General features: G+C 45.4%; 1 protein-coding gene across 1 annotated transcript; it reads left to right on the top strand.

Moving 5' to 3' along the window:
- Nucleotides 1–555: 555 nt before the first annotated feature.
- On the top strand, nucleotides 556–19,765 carry LOC128404965 (extracellular matrix protein 2-like). Its single transcript, XM_053371091.1, has 9 exons — nucleotides 556–801; nucleotides 5,352–5,660; nucleotides 6,889–8,064; nucleotides 9,603–9,718; nucleotides 10,019–10,151; nucleotides 15,444–15,601; nucleotides 16,967–17,106; nucleotides 17,914–18,240; nucleotides 18,905–19,765. The coding sequence occupies exons 1-9, from the start codon at nucleotides 603–605 to the stop codon at nucleotides 19,083–19,085; spliced, it is 2,739 nt and encodes a 912-aa protein (XP_053227066.1). The 5' UTR covers nucleotides 556–602; the 3' UTR covers nucleotides 19,086–19,765.
- The last annotated feature ends 293 nt before the right edge of the window (nucleotides 19,766–20,058 follow it).

Raw genomic sequence — 20,058 nt, 5'->3', positions numbered from 1 at the left:
AATCCATGGCTTTGAGAGATACAGTGGCCATTCTGAGTGTTATGGTGCCCCCAAACAAAGGGCTCATTCAAGGGAAGCTTCACAACCTGCCCAAATCCCTGAGACCATGTTGGACCCCTGTAGGGCCCTCTGCTGCATCACCAGCCAGCAAAACCCCAGGCCCCTCCACCAGACGGATGCTGGTTTCTGTAGTCACAGACCTGGCAGTGTGCTGGGATGGGCCAGCTAGGCCCTGGAGGCGTCAAATCGCCTTCTCTAACAAGAGCCGCTCACGGTTTCTGCACAGTAGCTGGTTGTGTGCATGCACAGAAGTGCCATTCATTGGAGTGAGACCTCGGAGCCTGGCCAGGTGCTAAGAGACAAACTCCCCTGTCTTAGGTGAGCCAGCTCCCCCAACGGACATTAACTGCCAGAACCCCCTTGCTACTGCCAGAGCTTTCCCTCCATTTGCTCCAGTCAAAGCCCTGCTCCCCCCCTCTTCCTCCCCATCGTCAGAGTTGTGGGGATGAAGAATATAAACCTCTCCCTGTACAGGAATATGCGCCGAGTGGGGAAACCAGCCTGGAGCTCTGCAGGCTTGCAGTCTGGAAGGCAGAGGAAGCATGAAGCTCCTTCTCCCTGCTCTCTTTGCCTTGGCTCTGTGGGCTCCCCTTGGCTGGGCTGCCCGGAAAAAACCTGAAAGCCCCAGCAAGGGCTTGAGTTCCTCATCCTCTCCTGCCCTAGATGGGCCAGCCCATCCCGGGAAGCGACGAAAGCAGCAGGCAGCAAGCGAGCTGATCTTGGGGCAGGGTGTGGCGGAAGGTGAGTCAGGGGGAGGCCGTGTGGGTGGTGGAACCGCATAAGGGAGGGGCTTCCAAAGGGGCGTGGTTGAAAAGTGAAGCAGTGGGGACATGAAGTGGGCCGCCGTGCAGACTACCACAAAATAATGAAATGTACCAAACTGATACAGTCTCTCACCCCTGTGGACACTTGCGGAAAAAAGGCAACCGTGAAGAAGGGAAGCTCAGCTTCAATACTTTGTGCCCTGTTTGTCTAGCCCCGTCCGTCCTGCAGTGTGTCAGCCCACATTTACGAATAAGAGTTGTCCCACATGCAGCTGGGATTTTTCAGGCAGGCTCAGCTAGAATCTTACCCCCTGGCCAGAACTGGAGGATGCAAAACCAAAAGGAAACGTTCCCACAAGCTGCACACGCTGGAGAGATAGGGGTTGGTGGTAGTGCCATTTGTAGTATTGCATATGCTGTAAATGATGTTGTGGACCATGAATTTGAATGTGTGTGCATTGCGCTGCCATGTGAGAATAAGCCCCTTAGCAAGTGGCGCATGGCAGCAACTGGAGCCATTTGGCAAAACTACATGTGAGCCTCTTGGCTATGGCGAAGCTAATGAGCCCCAGGCAAACCAAAATGTAATCTAGGGCCCAGATAACAAACATCTGGGGACAAATATGTTCCTTAAGCCGTCAGTTGTTTTTCCTGGAGTAAAAGGACGCACATTTCCCCACATTTTTTCAGTATACATTTATGCATGGAGCTAGCCTCTGCTCAACATTTATGGTTACTTCCACACTGGTATCTGAAATTGCCACCCTTTGTTCACATACTTTTAATGGAGAGAAGAAATTATGCTGTTGTCAAATCATTGTAGTCCATTGGTTTCTGTGTTATTCTCCTGTAATTTGCAGACTTGGTATATGTGTGTGTTTTGGGGGGTTGTCTCCACAGACTGTTGAAGCTTTTCAGGACTACTGCAGCTTTAAAGTTCCAGTTTGCAGGTCCTCCCCATATTATTGCTTCCTGTTTATTCCGTCTGGAGGGTTACTGCTGAATAACATCTCTTAGGCTGCAATCCAACACATGCTTTAGACTCTGTAAGATGGACATCAAAGTAAATAGGTTTAGACTGTTAATTGCCCAGTGTTGTGTTCTGATCATGGATGTGGTGGTCGTCTTTAAGTACTTGATTTTTGTTTTTAAAAAAATAACACTATAATAACACTGTTTAGTATAAAAAAGTAAAAGAGCAAGAAAACCAGTCATCAAAGCCTCTCTATCAAACAGGAAGAGAAACGGCAGCAGGGACAATTAATTGAGGTTATTCAATCACCAACAATCCTCCAGTCAACGGAAAGAAATAACATGGGCAGGATTTTCATTTTACATGGGCAAGGACATTTTCTGACTAAAACTTTTTGCCAGCAAACATTGTAGAAAGATTTTAGCTATGGTATATATTGTTTAACAATGGTATTATATTGCTATATGCCACCTCAGTCTCTGAGCGGAGTTAGATTTCAGGCTCCAGGTGGTTATAACAGCGGAGACTGTGATGTCTTTATGAGATGTGGTTTATTTACTCACATATACAGTCTGAGCCTCCGATGGAGGGGCTCCCAGCATCATACTCCAGGAGGGTTTTGTGTCTCCCATTCCTGCAGCCTCAGATTCAAAGTGTCCGCTCACATTGTGCTCTGACCTCCCCCAGCCCTTCAGCATGTTGCTGCTTGCAAACTGCAGCTGTATTTCCTCCTGCTTACATCATACCCAACTGCAATCCTGAAACTTCTTCCTCCTAAGAACTCTGGCATTGTCTTCTGCTAACTACCCGGAGCCCAGGGCTGGCTCCACCCATTTGCTGGCTGATGGCTTATCCCCCCTGTCCTTGTTCTCTGTTAAGGACTCATACTTGGAGGCCATCATCAGGCTGGCCTGTATTTTCACACTGCTCAATTCATCACCTGGCAGCCCATCTTACGACTCCAAGCACTGATCAAACTCCAAGACCCACCAGACCCAGGAGTTTAGGGGAGTCAAGGCACCCACAAACTAATGCCAATATAATGCTATGCAGAACTTCTGCTTTAATTCCACTTCCAGTTAATATGGAAAGGCAATTCTTGGCAGTTAGCAGTTCTAAAGGACTCCAGCAGCAAATCAACTTAGAAATACAGCCTGAAAGAGCAGTTGTGATTCAGCAGTCATTCATTCAAAGTCAAAAAAAAGTGTGTTCTTGTGTATGTGTCCTCTGGCAAGGGCTGACCCAGATTTTTTGATGGATAGCCCCAAGAATCAGCAGAAAATATTCTGTTGATGTGCACAGCGAACTCAGCAAACAAAGTCACAGCATTCATCATGTTATGCTTCACCCAGGATCAACTTGACCCAGACTGCAGTAGCTCCACTGAGAGTATAGAATAAATTAATATTATATGGACCTTTCTAATCCATTTGGAAGGCTGGTCCTGATTGTGCCCCAAAGCGAGCAAGAAGCCAGTGCAGATGAGCAAAAACTGGAGTAATATGTCCTTGCAAGCAACTGGGTGGCAGAATTCTACACCAGCTGAAGTTTCCAAAATAGAATTTAAGGACAGCACTGAGGTGTGCAGTGTAGGGGGAAGTGGACATAAAAGTATTGTGAGAGGAATGTTATTAAAAGGGGCACTGACTCCTAGAGGATACTTGCTTAAATTAGCATTTATGGTTTGTGATAGCTGCTGGCTACTAAGTACTAGACACATCTTACTAGCCATGCTGGAAGTTGAGATCAGTGTCCTATCTGCGTATATGTCTGTGTACAGTGATACATCGAGTTACAGACGCTTCAGGTTACAGATGCTTCAGGTTACAGACTCCGCTAACCCAGAAATAGTGCTTCAGGTTAAGAACTTTGCTTCAGGATGAGAACAGAAATCGTGCTCCGGCGGCGTGGCGGCAGCGGGAGGCCCCATTAGCTAAAGTGGTGCTTCAGGTTAAGAACAGTTTCAGGTTAAGAACGGACCTCCAGAACAAAATTATGTTCTTAACCTGAGGTACCACTGTACCTGTGAGAGAGTGTGTGCACCAGGAAAAACTTAGTGGTTAAAATGTATGCAGAAATTGGGGTGGATGGGAAAAGAGGTATTCTCTTAATCTGGCCTTCTTGCTGTTTGAGAAATGGTGAAGAAATGCATGAAGAGTGTGGGCTGAACAAATGACTAATAGCAGATGAGGATGAATGGAAGACAAATGCTCAGTGGCAGACAAACTAACCCCAGGATGAACTTTCAAGAAATAGGTTGCCCAAACTCTGTTTGGAGCCCTTGCTTGTTCCCACAAGCTCAAACTGTATACATGTAACTAACACATTGTCACAAAAATGCTGTCAGTCTCAAGTATTCACCTTCTGCATAAGGAAATTAGCTGTGTCATGGCTGTCCTTGGAACTCCCTACCACTTGGAGAACCAAGAAACTGTGAATATCGAAGGAATGTCTACATCTGCACTATGCATTTAAAGCCCGGTCACCTCGATTCTATCTTGTCTAGCCCTAAATTCTGATCCGATCCATGATCCTGTTTCCCACGGTGGACAGTGAGATGCCTCCGAGGAAGTCAACTAGCCAGACATAAAGGCAATACAGCAGCCTTCTCCCAGTGGCTGGTTTTGACGGACAGATTTATTCTCAAGGAATAAGCCTAATTCTCTTCTGAAGCCATCCAGGTTAATGATCATCACCACATATTGATCATCACCCATGCATTTTTCTGCCATATTCCTTATCAAAGAAATTATGGTCTTTTGGGGAAGTGGGTTTGTTTGTGTGAGACCTCCCAATCAACTGTAAATGTGTGATTGGCCAGTGAATCCCACCCAAAACAATCTGCCACCTGGAAGTGTCCAGAGAGAAAATCTTTTCTCTGGGGACTTGCTCACACAGACTTCCTTTTGTGCACAGTTCCTAGGAACAGGTCCAGGCTTTAAAGCTTCATGTCCAAGCATTTTGTATTTTATCTCGGCGTTTTCCCCAGGAAAACCTGCATTTTACCACTGAATCGGCACAAATGGAAATCAGGTTTTCCACAGATGGTCATTTGCTCCATTTCAGCAGTAAAACATGGGCTTTCCCAGGGAAAGCTGTGGGGCAAACACAAAACTGCTTGGTCAGGGAACTTTAAAGCCCGGACCTGTGCCTGGAAAGCAGGGTGCCAAGGGAAGTCTGGATGAGCCCTGTGCCCCTCATCACATTAGAACCCTGCTGTAGTACTCCCAAGGGAAGCACATTGATTTTTCTGGTAGGACTTATTGGCAGCCACTGACACACATGGGAGGAGAAAGGAAATGCCCCCAGGGACACCACAGATGTAGCACCTTGACCTGCTTCTTGCCCCTAATGATCCCAGGCCTTAGGGGGCAAATCTGATCCTATCTGCTTAATTAGCATAATATGCATACTTTGGTCCTGTTTCCTGATCACTCTGATGAGGCATAATTTTAGAAGCTGACTATTACATAGGTAGGCAGGATGTGCATTTTTCAAATCCTAAGTAAATAACCGAGGTGTCGTGGTTTTTGTTTCCCTTTTCGAATTTGCAGAGACCCTCAAATCTGTAGCCGGTGTGGAAAGTGTTGCAGGAGAAAAGGGCTTGCGCCAGAAAGGTGAAAAGCCTTCAATCCTGAAGAACAGTGTCTTGAGGAGGAAGGAGGCAGCACTCCCCAAGTACCTGAATGGCCAAAATCTGGGGCAGGGAGGTGTGCCGAAGAAGTTGTCCAAATTTGGAAAGAAGGTATTGGGCACAAAGAGAGCAGAGACTGCCAGCAGCAGCATGGGTGCAAAACCAGAATCTGCTGCCCCTGAGACAAACCTCAGCCTGATCCAGGCAGGCAGTATGTACCCTCAGAAAGGTATGAACAAGAGTGGGAATAAAGGGATGAAGTCCAGCCTGTGAATAAGCTTGGACCAGTTTCATTTTTCAGCTTGCCTACCAGCTTTAGGCTGCAATTCCAAGAATGCTTACTAGGAAGTAAGTCCTGCGGAACTCAGTGGGCCTTACTTCTGAGTAAGGCTTTGTGTGCAGCATACATTTAGAGCAGACACACCCTGCAAAGATTCCTGGGAACTGTAGTTCACTCCTCACAGAGCTACTATATCTAGTGCCCTTAACAAACTACTTCTAATTGTGGGAATTAGACTTGTAGCTCCCATTTGCAGAGTATGCAGAAGGCAGCCCTGGGCTGTTTGACTCTTTAGTTCTCTTTTCCCTCCTATAAAAACTACGCAATACACTCTCTTTTAAAGTTTAAAGAACATATGACTTTTACCTAGTGTACTTGCAGTTTCAGATTAAATATACAATACAGGTGGATGTTTCTTTTAGTCACTAAAACATCTCATCTAGATTAAGCTGTTGCAGACTAACAAACATTTACAGACTGACGATACTGACTCCAAGGCAGACAGCAGCACAACACAAGACACCTGCTGCTCTGACTGCTAAGACTCACAAGACTGTGAATAACAGAACCAACGGAAATCACAAGGTCCTACAGCCCTTTCAAACATCAGCCCTTGACACATGCATTTTGGATGCTAACATCCCACACTAATCTCCGTGGAGGTTAACTGAACAGTTAATACAGGTAGGGTTGATGCTCAGGCTGTCGGGAGCCCCAGAGAAGTGCACTCCTTTGGGACGCTTCCTTTATCAATGGTGTTTATTTGGTAACAGTCATGGGAACCTGCAAGGTGCCATTTTTAGCTACCATCAACATAGTGTTGCCAAGGGGCCCTGTGGGAAATGTAAAACGGTGGCATGCAGAAGGCCTCTTCCGAGAGACCTGGCTCTAAGCACAAGGCACCTGCATCTGATAGTGGAGTTCAACATGTGGCTGAGTGGAAGACTGATCTAACCCATGGCTCCCCGTTTGAATGAACAGCTGGGCAAGAGAGAGAGAGAACCATGCTGTCTTTGTTCAGGGCAACTACCTGGTCAATGGTGCCCCAAGTTAATCAAGGACTGTTAATTAGGTATTGGGCCCCCTGTTAGGTGGGGGTGGAGCGGAGATGGGTCATGTAGGTGCCAAAATGTCTTAGTCTGCTTTGCCTTTCATTGCGCATCTCTTCTCTCTACAGGTTTGATCCATGTAGAGAAAACACCAGTGAGGGAACCTGTTACCCCACAGAAGGCAAAGGCAAGAAAGGAATACGCTGTCACATCTAGGAATAGTACTCGGATACAGATAGGAAAAGTGCCAGGCCCTTGGCATGGAAATGAAAGCCAGGCACTCTCTAGTCCTACCCACAAAAATCCTGGCAAGGCAAAAGAAGGGAAGGAGCCCAGAATAATCCAAAACAATGCCAGCCGGGCACTGCTGCAGAAGGAGAACATCTCTCCCCACAGGAACACCAGCAAGCCAGCATCAAGAAAGGACCATGGCCCCTTCTTCAGAAATGCCAGTCACACCCCAATGCGGAAAGAGTATAGTGGCCTCACTAGGAATGGCACTCAGGCCCAGGGAGTGAAAGAGCCCAGGCTTCTCCTGAAAAAGGCCAGCAAGGCACAATCAGAGAAAGAACATGGCATTCCGTCGGCAAACACCAGTTGGCCACTGACACGGCAAAAGCAGGGCATCTCCCAGAGAAATGCCAGCCTGGCACAGATGAATAAGCGGCTCAGAGTTGCTCACATAAATGCTAGCCAGGCACTGTCAGGGAAAAGGCTCATCACTGCAAACAGGAATACCAGCTGGGTTGAGGTCAGGAAGGAACCCACCCTTACCCATAAGAATGCCAGCCAGGCAGCGCCACAGGAAAATCCCAGATTTTCTCACAGGAATGCCAGCCAGGCATTGCCAGGGAAGCAGGATGGCTCCCAGCAAAGGAATACCAGTTGGGCAGAGGTTAACAAGGAGCACAGACCTTCTCACCAGAACGCCAGTTGGGCATTGCCAAGGAAAGACTCCAGTTCTTCCCGCAGAAATGTCAGTCGGTCACTGGCAGGGGCAGAACATGCCATCCTGCACAGGAAAGGTGGACAGGCACAAGCAAGGAATCTGCCTGGTGTCCCCTTCAGAAATGTCACCCAAACTGAGGCTGTGAAAGAGCAAAACGTATCTCATAAAAATGTCTTCAGAGCAGGAGGCACACCAAAATGGCAACCTGCCGTGCCAAAGGAAAGAGATGAGCCCATAATGCCATCCTTGCCTGTGACCTGCCTGCTTTCTGAACATGCCATCGCTTGTGGCAATGCTCGCCTGAAACATGTGCCCAGGCTGAGTGACACTGCGCTCAGAACCCTCTACCTGGCAGGTGAATATCTGAGGCAGGAAAGGGATTTTTCTTCTTCACCAACCTGTGCCTCTCCAGCTTCTCTTTCCTCACCTCATTCCCAGTATAAACACTCTTCTGGGCCCAATAACTGGCTTATCGTGCAAACCTATACATGTCTACTCAGAAGTAAACTCCACTGAGCTCAGTAGGACTTACTCCCAAGTAAATGTGTATAGGATTGCAGCCTTGTTTAGTCGATACTCTGAAGTGCGCTCATTATTAATGATCCTGCTTTCAATACTATTTGTGCCTGCAAAGTTTTTGGGTGATCAGACTGTTTAATTTCCAATCAGTGCTGAAATCCTTTTAACTTTTCATACCACAAATGTTTTGGGGTGTTTTTCCTCTTGCTTTTGTTGCACTGTAGCCCCTCTGGAGAGCAATAATGTGGTAGCATTGGGGAAGCATCACAGAACAAAAAATAAAGCAGGAAAAAATCCACCACTATAATTGTGCGAGGACATGTTGCAGAATGCACTTGCAGCCAAACACCAGTTTGGAAGGGCCCTTTCTCCCCCTTTTCCAAATGTCTGTGTGGTGGATAGAAGCCAGCTAGATCTGGAATTCCCAAAAGGTTTGTGTGCTGCTGGCATCAATATCATGACTTTTGCTCTGACAGGAACCCAAATACAGTACGGACAAATTCTTTAGGGGCCCATCAATGTATCACAGTGGTTTGGAGGTTAGCACTAACCATAGTTTGCCTGCAAACTTGTGGTACAGTGGTACCTCGGGTTACATACGCTTCAGGTTACTTACACTTCAGGTTACACACTCCGCTAAACCAGAAATAGTGCTTCAGGTTAAGAACTTTGCATCAGGATAAGAACATAAATCAGGCTCCAGCGGCGCAGCGGCAGCAGGAGGCCCTATTAGCTAAAGTGGTGCTTCAGGTTAAGAACAGTTGGCAGATAGGGAAACAGAAGTATCTCTTTCTCTTTTTTCTTCTCTTTCACTCTTTCTCTTTTTGGATTGAGTATCTTGTATGACCTTTGATTTTGGGTGCCTCTTGAGTAGCGTTAACTAGATGTAGATCTTAACATCTAAAATTTTATATCTGTGATAAATGATACGTACAGGGAGCTGACAGAGAAAGGCAGGTCAGAGTGTTTTTTCTCAGAGTGGGAGACTGAAGAAGTGGAAGCTCTCCCAGGTGGGAGGATTCAGTGCGTGAAGATCGAAATAAAAGGGTGACTGAGGGCTATATAGATATACCTGTATGCATAATTTTGTGTCTTATAAGGATAATATGAGGATTATTAATGTGTTTCATTTTCTCTTTCTCTTTAATTGTTTCTGATTGATAAATTGTTTTCTATTATTCTCTTTAGTTTCGTTGGAATTTTATAGAATATTAGTTTGAAAACCTTTAATAAAATTGATTTTTTAAAAAAGATTGGAGGAACAGACTGAGATTTCTGAGCTGGGCTTTTAGATTTGCCATTATAAGGCCCAGAGCGTGATCTTCCCTGTAACTGCTTTTGCACCTCTCACCTTCCATCTTTTATGCTTCCCAGAGAATGAGATCACACATGTCCCAGCTGGGATTTTCTTGGGGCTGCCCAATCTAGAATGGCTGGATCTCAGCAAGAACAAGCTGGATTCTGCAGGTCTGCACCCAGAAGCTTTCAAGGTAAGTGGAGACGGGAAAGACCTTTTGCTATGAAGGGAGGTTCAGAAGCAAAGAGGGAAGTCAATTTATTCGGGGGGGGGGACTGAGGGGGAAATAGATTATTACAGGCACCTTTGGAGATCAATTACTCCTAACTTCTTCAATTAAAGGAGATTCTGAAACTAGGACTGTACATGCAAAGAATGTGTTGGGCCATTGCTCTATAATTTGCCCATTTGCAAGACAATAATACCCGAATTATTTATTGATGACTACTGAACATGATCACAACCCCGTCAGTGCCTTTCTTCTTCCATGCAGAATCTCACCAAGCTGAAGCGCCTGAATCTGGATGGGAACCGCCTCACTGCAGTCCCAGCTTTGCCCAGTTCACTACAAGAGCTAAAGATGAATGACAATAATTTAGCAGGACTGCAGAGACACAACTTCCGAGGTAGGGGTCACTTTATAAAAAGTCCTTCCTTGGATGTGTGTGTGTACTCTGCATATGATCAGAGGCCCTCATCCCTAGGTGCCGGAATTTTTGTAAACACAAGACAGCACCCTATTAAGTCACATTTCCTATAGATTTCTGAAACTCTGGCATACACACCTAGGGGCTCATCTATACTTCCTACTGTTCTGCCACTTTCCTCAGGGAAAGGTGCTCTTTAACACTCAATTGGAACAAACAGTAATTCAGATTTTCTTAGATTGAAGTTTGCTCCGATTTAGCACTAAAGTTCAGGTTTTCCCTGGAGAAGGAGTGGGGCAAGCGGAAAACTGCTCAGATCCCCCATGATTTCTAGGCATGGGATGAATGGAAGGGTGGAGAAACCTTTCGTCATTAGAAAAAAATCTTACATTTTCCATAGCAAAGAGAACTGCACTGAGACATGGAAATTATATAATTATTTCTTAAATTTCTATACTGCCCTTAATCTGAAGGTCACAGGGTAGGTTACAATATAAAAACACAAAAATACATACCATAGTAAGAAATGAAAACAATACCCCATATACACAATTTAAAAGGCCACAGATAGTTTAATTGGCCAAAGGTCTCTTGAGAAGGTTGCTTGTGGGCATTTCTGTAGAATAGCCGCTGTTAATATTTAAGATTGTGATGGCGATTACAACCACCCTGTTTTATGATCTCCACATTTTAAGCAGGACTAGAGCTATGGCAACTGCTTAATAAGATGTTAAGAATTCATTCCTTTGCTTATGATTTGCTACACTTATAGGCCACTTTGCTGCCAGGGAACCCAAGGCAGCATACAAAGTTCTCCCCCACCCATTTTAGCTTCACAACAACCCTGCGAAGTAGGCTAGGCTGAATGATAGTGACTGCCCAACATGAATTCTCTGGCTGTGTGGGAATTTGAATCCTAGTCTCCAGAGTCCCAGGGCACATTCTTATTTCCCTTTGCCCCACTGCTGCCTTGTGGAACATATTCAGGGAAAGAAACGGCTGAGGAGCAAATCCTACACAAATCTGGAGTGGAGTTTCCAAGACAGTTGGATGCCATTTGTACACGTTGTTTCTGGCAACTCCTGCAGCCCAGCTGGTGCCAAACTCATTTCTTTGCTTTCCTTTGGAGAGGCCAAGAGGGGGAGGGGCTTGTCATCTGGGCAGCCCAGGACATTGCAGATAATGGTATCTGCCGCAGCCCTACACAGTGCACACACATGTTATCAAGATGCACAGTAGAACAATTACATAATGGGATGCCCGGCGATTTCAAGTGACCTCATTTTGCTAACAGCATCCATGTGTCTAAATGACCTGAAACTATTGCCCAGACACATTGAAAGTAGACAACAGTAGCAAAAGGAGATCCCCCACATAAACAAATCTCATGGATCGCTACTACAAAGGCAAGTCTAGATATGTTGCACCCTCCATTGTCCTTTGACAAAGCCAGCGCTCTACTGAATGCAATGCACCATGTTCATGCAGAAGAAGAGTTTGGATTTGGTATCCCGCCTTTCACTCCCTTTAAGGAGTCTCAAAACGGCGGGAATTCCGGGTTAGCGCCATCAGCAATGGCGGAATTCCTCTGACTCAGAGGAACCCGCTCCGTGAAAATCGGGTCTTGCCGCCGCGGCGAAGGCGGAGACCCCTTAAAAATCCCAGGCAGAGGAAGCCTGGGAACGTGGGATTCGGCTGACACCAGGAGCGCCTCCCCTACTCGCAGGGAAACCCCTTTTTCGGGGATCCGAAGAGACGTGGGGTGAGCAGCGCGGTGTCTTGAATCGACCGCTATTCTTACGGAGTGAAGCCGCACAGCCGTTGCCAGAGAGTGCTGACTTTTTCCTGTGGACAATTGGACTCTAAACAAGTACCCGTGAGTAGAACGGAAAATTGGATTAAGAAACACTTTAATTTGGTATTGAAGCGGGAAGGTCTAAACAGGAAGTCCGCCTTCCGCTTTTTGTATATAGACTGAAGCAAAAATTGTGCAAGCCAAAGTCTGGAGAGTTGTATATAAAGACCTAAATTTCCTTCATTTTTAACCATCAAAACTCCTCTTGGAAGCAGGGGAAAAGAGGGGGAATTTTTGATTGAAGCCTGCGGAGAGAGAGTAAAGAAAGATAAATTTCCACCGTCTCAAACCTGGGAACGGGGTGTCAGAGACAGAAGCTTTTGGGGAAGCCCACCAACTGTAAATGGAATGTTTTTTGACAGATAGTTAAAGAAGAGAAACAAATTGATTCCAAAGTTACCTTTTGCACTTAAAAGAAACAAAATTTGAAAAATGAAAGTAACTTTCTTTTGCTGGACTAGCCTTTAAAAAATGGATACAAATGGAAATTGTTCCCTCTAGAGGAAGATTGTTAAATTGTTGCTGGAGTCGATCTGGGGATTTCACAGCTGTGGAGATTAAGATCGTGAGACCAGACTCTGACCTTGAACAAAAATGGATATAGAAGAAGTTTTGGTGCTTGCTTTTTGCAAGACAAATGCTTTGCTGGAGCAGATGCACGAGAAGATGAATCTGATGACTGTTGCAGTTCAAAATTTTGGACAAACAGTGAATACTTATATAGAAACCACTCAGGACCCAACCCAGGAACCTGTTTTGACAGGGCAAGTGCAAATGCAGAAGACAATGGAGGAGGTTGCTGTTGAACCTCAAGTAACACAGATGGATAGAACCGAGGCCCTGCAGGAGCATAAGCTGCTGTTTTTGAAGATTGAACCTGGAGTGGGCCGGGGGGGGGTCTGGAGTTGTGGGGGTCCTTAATTTTGGAGGGACTTTGAAACATGCATTTAAATATTTTCTGGACTACCCGGTTGACTGTGGGGAATGGGACTGTGGGGAAAGGGCTGATCTGTTGAGGGGAGATGGAGATTTTTTTGGGTTGGAGTTTCCCCGAGACCTACTCCTCAATGAGAAAGGAAAGAAATTAAGAAAGAGACTAACAAAAGACAAGGCAAAGTGCTGGTATGAACAAGAAGAAGAACTGCAGAAGGGACATGGAAAAGACTTAAGAGCCTCGGACATAAGGTTACCAGGTTGATGGACTAGATGGAAAGGACAGTAAGGCCTGACATAACCCGAGACCAGGAAGAAGGGACGTTGGATGAAGATTGGAAGAAAGCTTTAAAAATTTATTTTGGGAATTAGGGTAAAATTTATTTTGGGAATTAGGAAAAATGGTGGAATGAAATTATTTGGCTTTAGTAGAAATGATATTAGGAGATATGTATAAATAAGTATTAAGTTCTAGGATTTAAGGTATTTTATCGTAAGATAAGGTTAAAATAAATTAAGGTAAATTGAATGACAGAATATTTTGAAAGATGAAAAGGATTTGCTGAGTTAATTGATAGGTTAGACTGTTAAGATAAATTATCCAATAAAAATTGAGAAAGATGGAAAGAATTTGCTGAAACAAATAATTAAATTAGAATACAAAAAGGGAGGTGTGAGGAGGTCGATGAAACAAGTAAATGAAAGACAAAGAGATGGAATATTGGATGTGTGTTTTACTTTTTCTTTTTTTATTGTTATTGCTGTATTTTTCTTTCTATTTTTTTCTTTTTTTCTTTTTTCTATTTACTTTTTATATATTGTAATGTATATGTTGTTAATTTTTTTTGCTGTTTGTTTTCTGTTTCTCTTTTTTGTAATCTTTAAATTCTTAATAAATATCATTTTTTTAAAAAATGGAGTCTCAAAACGGCTAACAACCTCCTTTCCCTTCCTCCCCCACAACAAACACTCTGTGAGGTGAGTGGGGCTGAGAGACTTCAGAGAAGCGTGACTAGCCCAAGGTCACCCAGCAGCTGCAGGTGGAGGAGCGGAGATGCGAACCCGGTTCCCCAGATTACGAGTCCACCGCTCTTAACCACTACACCACACTGGCTCTCGTTATGCAGACACGTTATGCTATTTCCAATATCGGTGTGAAGATCTTCCATCAGTTTGGAAGCCAGGAAGCCTGCTGTTACTGGTCTAGCATCTTTCTGTTTCTATAATTGCCCAGTGCTGGATGTGTGTGGGTTGTTTCCTGAGAAGTTTGTTAGCAGCTGATAAATGGGGGCTAAACAGGAAGCTGGGATACACACTGGGCCTCCTGGGAGCAAGTTCTGCTGCTAACAGAGGCCCATTGTTTCTACCCTGTCCATCCTGAGAGTGTTCCAGCAGTGGAAACTGAAAGGAAATGTAAAAACTGGACTAATATGCTTACGTGCATTAATTTTATATAATTTGAAATTTTTGTTTCTTAACAATTGGGGGATTCTGATAGCTGTGTTGCCAATATATTTCTCCCCTGTTAAACTGTTGTTGTCCCTGTATCTTTCCAAGCACCCTGGGGAGGCAGAAATTTGGCAGGTGAAGCTTTCTCCATTCTTTGCTAAATCCCTCCATGTCAGCGAAAAGGCAAAGAGCTTAAGAGCAAGGCTGGTAATGGGAGGCAGGATGGGGGTGGGCAGAGAGGGGAATATTTGACCCATATTCAAATGTATATTGACCTGCATATCAGTCCTGTATTTCGGTTGGGGGGGTAGCCCTCTTAGCTTCTGTGAGGTCCTCCTTTGCAGCTGTTTTTTCAAAGGCTATGGAGGGCATGATTTGGTTAAACCTGGAGGAATTCAGGGAGTGGGATTAGTGCATTTCCTTAAGGGGTGCTCTGCCTGTCCCAGTATAATTTCAGCACTGTACTGATTTCTGAATGTCATTTCATAATACATTTGGGGAGCCCCCCTTCTCATCTCATACATGAGCCTTCAAAGAATTAATTCTGCCACAGCACTGTGACAGCACATCCAGACTGTTGTTATTTTTGCAGGTACAATTAAATGGCATAGCAGCAAATTTATACCACACAATTAAAATGGCTTCAGTGGTCTTGTGCAACAAAACTGTCCTCTCCCCAAAATATGTGGGCTTTCTGCAGCAAGGAAATGTGATGGGAAGGAACAGGGAAGTTTCTTTATTGCAGTTGCGGGGGGAACTTGCTGTTTTATATTTTGAAAATCAATCAAAATCAATCAATCAATCAATCAATCAATCAATAGGATGGGGAAATGCCCCAGAAAGTGTGGGATATGCTTGATGCAACATCATATAACCTTCCTGCAAAGAAATAAGAACAAATGCTTAATAAATAGCTGCCACCATATAACGTTCCCACAATCTTTGTGCCAAACATCATCAGGATGAATGTTCAATAAGCAGGTTGGCTGCAAGTGGTCAGAGGGCATTCATGGATTCATCTCTCCTCTGCACAGGCCTCTTCAAGCTGCTCACACTGGAGCTGGAGGCAAACGAGCTGCATGACGGGAACGTGCTCCCCACCACCTTCAAGCCCCTGAGCAGACTCATCTACCTGCGACTGGATCGGAACCGCTTTCGAGCCATCCCGTCAGGTTTGCCTGCCTCCTTGCAGGTGAGCACAGCAGGGGTTGTTCTTTGTAACAGGACCAGACCCTAGTCAGGGGGCTCTCAGCTGAACCAGGAGCCAAACCTGGTAGGTCAAAGGGTATAAAGTAATGTATGAGATTTGAAAGGAATACCGTACAGCAGGCAATGCCCAATTTCAAATAGGCTGCGACCTACTACCCAGTATCAAAAACGGGCTGTGATCTACCCCAGGCATAGGCAACCTCAGCCCTCCAGATGTTTAGAGACTACAATTCCCATCATCCCTGACCACTGGTCCTGTTAGCTAGGGATGATGGGAGTTGTAGTCCCAAAACATCTGGAGGGCTGAGTTTGCCTATGCCTGATCTACCCATTGTCATTCTTCAACTTAAACATACTCTTCCCGCCCCCCCAACACATGTGTTTTAAGCTGTGCTTATTTTAGAGCCCCTCTGGGCCAAACTGGTCTGTCTGTTGGTCTCTCCTGCCCGCTCCACCCTAGAAGGTCACTAGCTGGGCTAGTGGTATGCACTGCAGAGCTCTCACCTGGCACCACTTCTTCTCTGGGCAGCAGCCAGGATAGAGAAAGAAGCTCTGAAGTGAGCCAGTGATGTCTGCATTGTCTGCTCAGGGCAGCAGCACCACTGTCCAAATCAGCCAAATACTGGGCACAGTATTGCACCTAATATTAAAACTGCAGAGTGGAAGGAAAAGAGGACCATTTTCTGCCTCTCCACTTCCAGCTACAATATGAAGACTGGAGAAGAGACCCTCTTAAGAATATTAGGGAGTGGGCAGGGGAAGGAGTAGACCATGTGAAAAATGAACATAATATTTTAGCTGCAGTTCATTCATTTTCAGCTTTGTATTCTTGTTATAAAAAAAGTGTGCCTAGCCATTCCGTTGTCAAACCTAGGTTTAAGGATGCCAATTATCTCCTAGCCTTCATGTTTCAGTTTCTAACACGGCAACCATGGGAGGGGTGTGTATGTTGCCCTCATGTCCTTGTGGACTTCCCAGAGTCACCTGGTTGGCCATTGTGTGAAACAGGATGCTGAACTAGGGCTGGTCCAGCAGGGTTATTTCCCTCTGCTCCTGTGATACCACCTACATCTCTCTTTAAAGACGACTGTCTGTCTCCAGTCAGGCCCCATTTAATTTGTCTCATTCTGGAGTTCTTCTGTATGTTGTTGTTTTAAAGGTGGATAGGTTGTGTGAAATAGGTACTGGATTTGTTTGCCACACAAAGCTGGACAGGGACTGAGCAGAACTGGAATCAAGGAAGGGGCGGCGGCGGCAGGGGGAGGATGCTGGAATCAACTGTATGGGGGGGGGAGCTGGAGTCATATTAAAAGACAGATTTAAAATCAACAGTTTCCCACCCTTGCAGGAGCTGCACCTCGACTCTAATCGTATTGAGGAGGTGACCGAGAGTGTCCTCAACAAAACCCTGAACCTCACTGTGCTGGTTCTGAGCAACAACAAATTGCAGGAAGATCACATTGCTCCACGTGCCTGGATAAACCTCCCGTGAGTACCTTAGCATCATTTTCTCATACCAGTGATACTCCAAAAGGAGAGGGCATGAGAAAATCCAGATTGAGGGAGGGGGAAATGTGGGAAGGTGATTTGGAGGTGACTCTCATTTTTTAAAAAACAAATTTATTTAAGTTCTCTTTCAAATTGTGAGGTTTGATTAACAAATCTATTTCTTTTATCTAATTTGAACAATTCATTAAGTTGATGATATTGTAACCAACCCGTTACTATACTTATCTTCTCCGGACCTTTTTATTTTAACATCTCCATCTCCATCCATTAAGAAATCTCTACATGTTGCCTACTCATTTTTCATATTTCATTTTTTCACTGATATAACTTCTATGGGAGAAAGCCACAAAGGTGTCTTTTTCTAACAAATTTTTATATTTATCTCATACTGTATATAAATTCTTCCTGATAACATGATTCATTAAACCTTTATGCATTTTAACTTTACCATACCATAAATATGAATGTGAGCCAAACTTATTGCCATGTCCTTCCAAGTCTAACACCTGTGTATTTTTCAATACTAACCACTCCTTTAGCTAGCAAAGACAAGATGCCTCATAATAAAGTTGTAGGTCTGGCTGGAGGTAACTGTCATATGGACAACAGAGAAAACAGAGATACAGGAAGTTTATTGTCCATATTAAACTACAATATGCCCCCAAGTGCAATGTTTTTCCCAAGGAAGGGAATGGCAGCAATTCATGTATACAGGAGGAAATCCAGGACACCAGTGTTGGGAACTCAGGAATCCCCAAGGGCTGTGTGTGTCTTTTTCCTCCTCAGGAAGCTGGAGGCCTTGGACCTGTCTCACAACCGCCTGGTGCACGTGCCTTCATTTCTACCCCGGCACCTGAAGCAGCTGACTCTGCACCACAACCGCATTGAGCGCATCCCTGGCTACGTCTTTGCCCATATGAAGCCTGGCCTGGAGTTTCTGCATCTGTCACACAATGCACTGCGGGACGATGGCATCCACGCCGTCTCCTTCCTGGGGCTCTACCGCTCCCTTGCTGAGCTGCTCTTGGACAACAACCAGCTCCAGGCCATTCCCCGTGGCATCCTGAACTTAAAGGGGCTGCAGGTTCTGAGACTGAGCCACAACCGCATCAGGTAAAGCAGGGATGGGGAGACAGTGTCCCCTTGCATAGTTATTGGACATTCCTGACCATTGGCCATGCTGGCTGGGGCTTGTGGGAGTCCATCAGTACTGAGAAAGGCACAGGTTCTCCATCTCCAAAAGAGAGCCTACTCTGCTTCTTGCTCCTTTGTGCTTCTTGCATCCACAAGCGATGAGAAATCCTAGGGCATTACAGTCAGTCTGTTTGGAGGAAACAGTGCTGTAGGGACTGGCAGCGTTTGTGTAAAATCTGAATGTATATAAATATACCAATTAGCAAGCAAGCACGCAGGCAGCCCAGCACACAACAGAACAGCTATTGTCAGGCTCCACAGGCAACTATTTTAAATACAGTACCTGGTATCTTGAGGTTGTATTTTGCTCCTGGGATAAAACACGGGAAATCAGATTCCTAGCCTTGCTACTCTCACCCTCATTTTAAAGATGACTTATGTGAGCCAAGAAGTTTTAATCTCATTCTCCTATTATCCATGAACTCACTACTACATTGTCTTGGGTAAGCCAGTCAGCACCTCTCCTGGCCAAACCTGTAATATGGGGATCATGCTCACACGCCTCACAGGGTTCTTGTTTGTACTGCAGAGAGAAGGTACTGTATGTGAAGCCCTGAGGGTTCTTAGTCTCTCTTCCTGGCAGGCATGTCCCCCTGAACTCTGTCTGTGACACGCGGGTGGCAGAGGACTCGAACATTGTGTCGATGCACCTGGAAAACAACTTGATTGACCGCCGCCGGATCCCACCCACAGCCTTCTCCTGCATCAAAGCCTACCACAGTGTAGTGTTGCGGCCGCAACAGAATGAAGAGGACGACTACTAAAGGTGCCTTGCAGATCACTCACAACAGCTGTGAGGTGGTCACAAGCTATGGGACCAAACACTGTCCCAACCTGGGGGCGTGGGGGGAGATATTGCTCTTCAAGACATCACAGTGCTGCAGGGGCAAGGAAATAGGCACCTGTCTCTTCTCTGTAACTTGTTTCACGCTCCCCACTAGAGGCTTCAGGGGCAGTCTTTTAAGGAGTCAGGTTTTTTTTGTGATGAGAGAGTACTGGAAACATTACAAATGTACAAAGGTGAACACAGATGACCAGGCGAATACCTAGCAGACAACATTCCACACAGACACCCGGTGCCCCCAAAGCAGCAGCATATCTTTGAACCTCTCTTGTCATCCTGCTACAAAACTCAAGGCTTCAGTCTCCTTTGCTGCCTCTGTTGCAGCACCAGACTGTCTCCTTAGCTCTTCCTTCAAGCAGGTGGAGAGGACAGTTAGCTTGTTGCCACCGGTTAATCAAAGGCCTTTAGCAGGCACCTTTAGCAAAGCAATTATGAAAAAGCCTTGAGAGAAGTTCTTCTAGTGCAGGTGTGGAGAAGCCTGTGGCCCTTCAGATGTTGCTGGACTCCAACCCCCATCATCCCTGACCATTGGCCGTGCTATGCTCAGGCTGGTGGGAAATGGGAGTCCAAAGGCAGCTGGAAGGCCACCGATTCCACATCCCTAAATCTGGCACCAGAAGGTAGATAGGTTTTGTTGTGGATGGTCTGTGTTTTGTCATCTGTATGGTACTGACAACATCTCCAAGGACGTTGTTTCTACTCTCCCTACCCTAACCATTGTAGTCAGCACCTGAGGCGTTTACCACCTCATAACCCTCCAAATTCTGCTACATATAAAGAGTGAGGGAGGTGCATTCCAGACTCTCTCTCTTTAGACTTTCCACAGCAAAAACTCACAATATGGTAGCATTTTCTCTCCGGTGTATCAGTTTGATAAGAAGTTTTTTTTAAAA

Source organism: Podarcis raffonei, chromosome 17 (genome assembly GCF_027172205.1).
Source record: "Podarcis raffonei isolate rPodRaf1 chromosome 17, rPodRaf1.pri, whole genome shotgun sequence".
In the NCBI taxonomy this organism is placed as follows: domain Eukaryota; kingdom Metazoa; phylum Chordata; class Lepidosauria; order Squamata; family Lacertidae; genus Podarcis; species Podarcis raffonei.
This window is presented reverse-complemented; position numbering and strand designations above follow the sequence as displayed.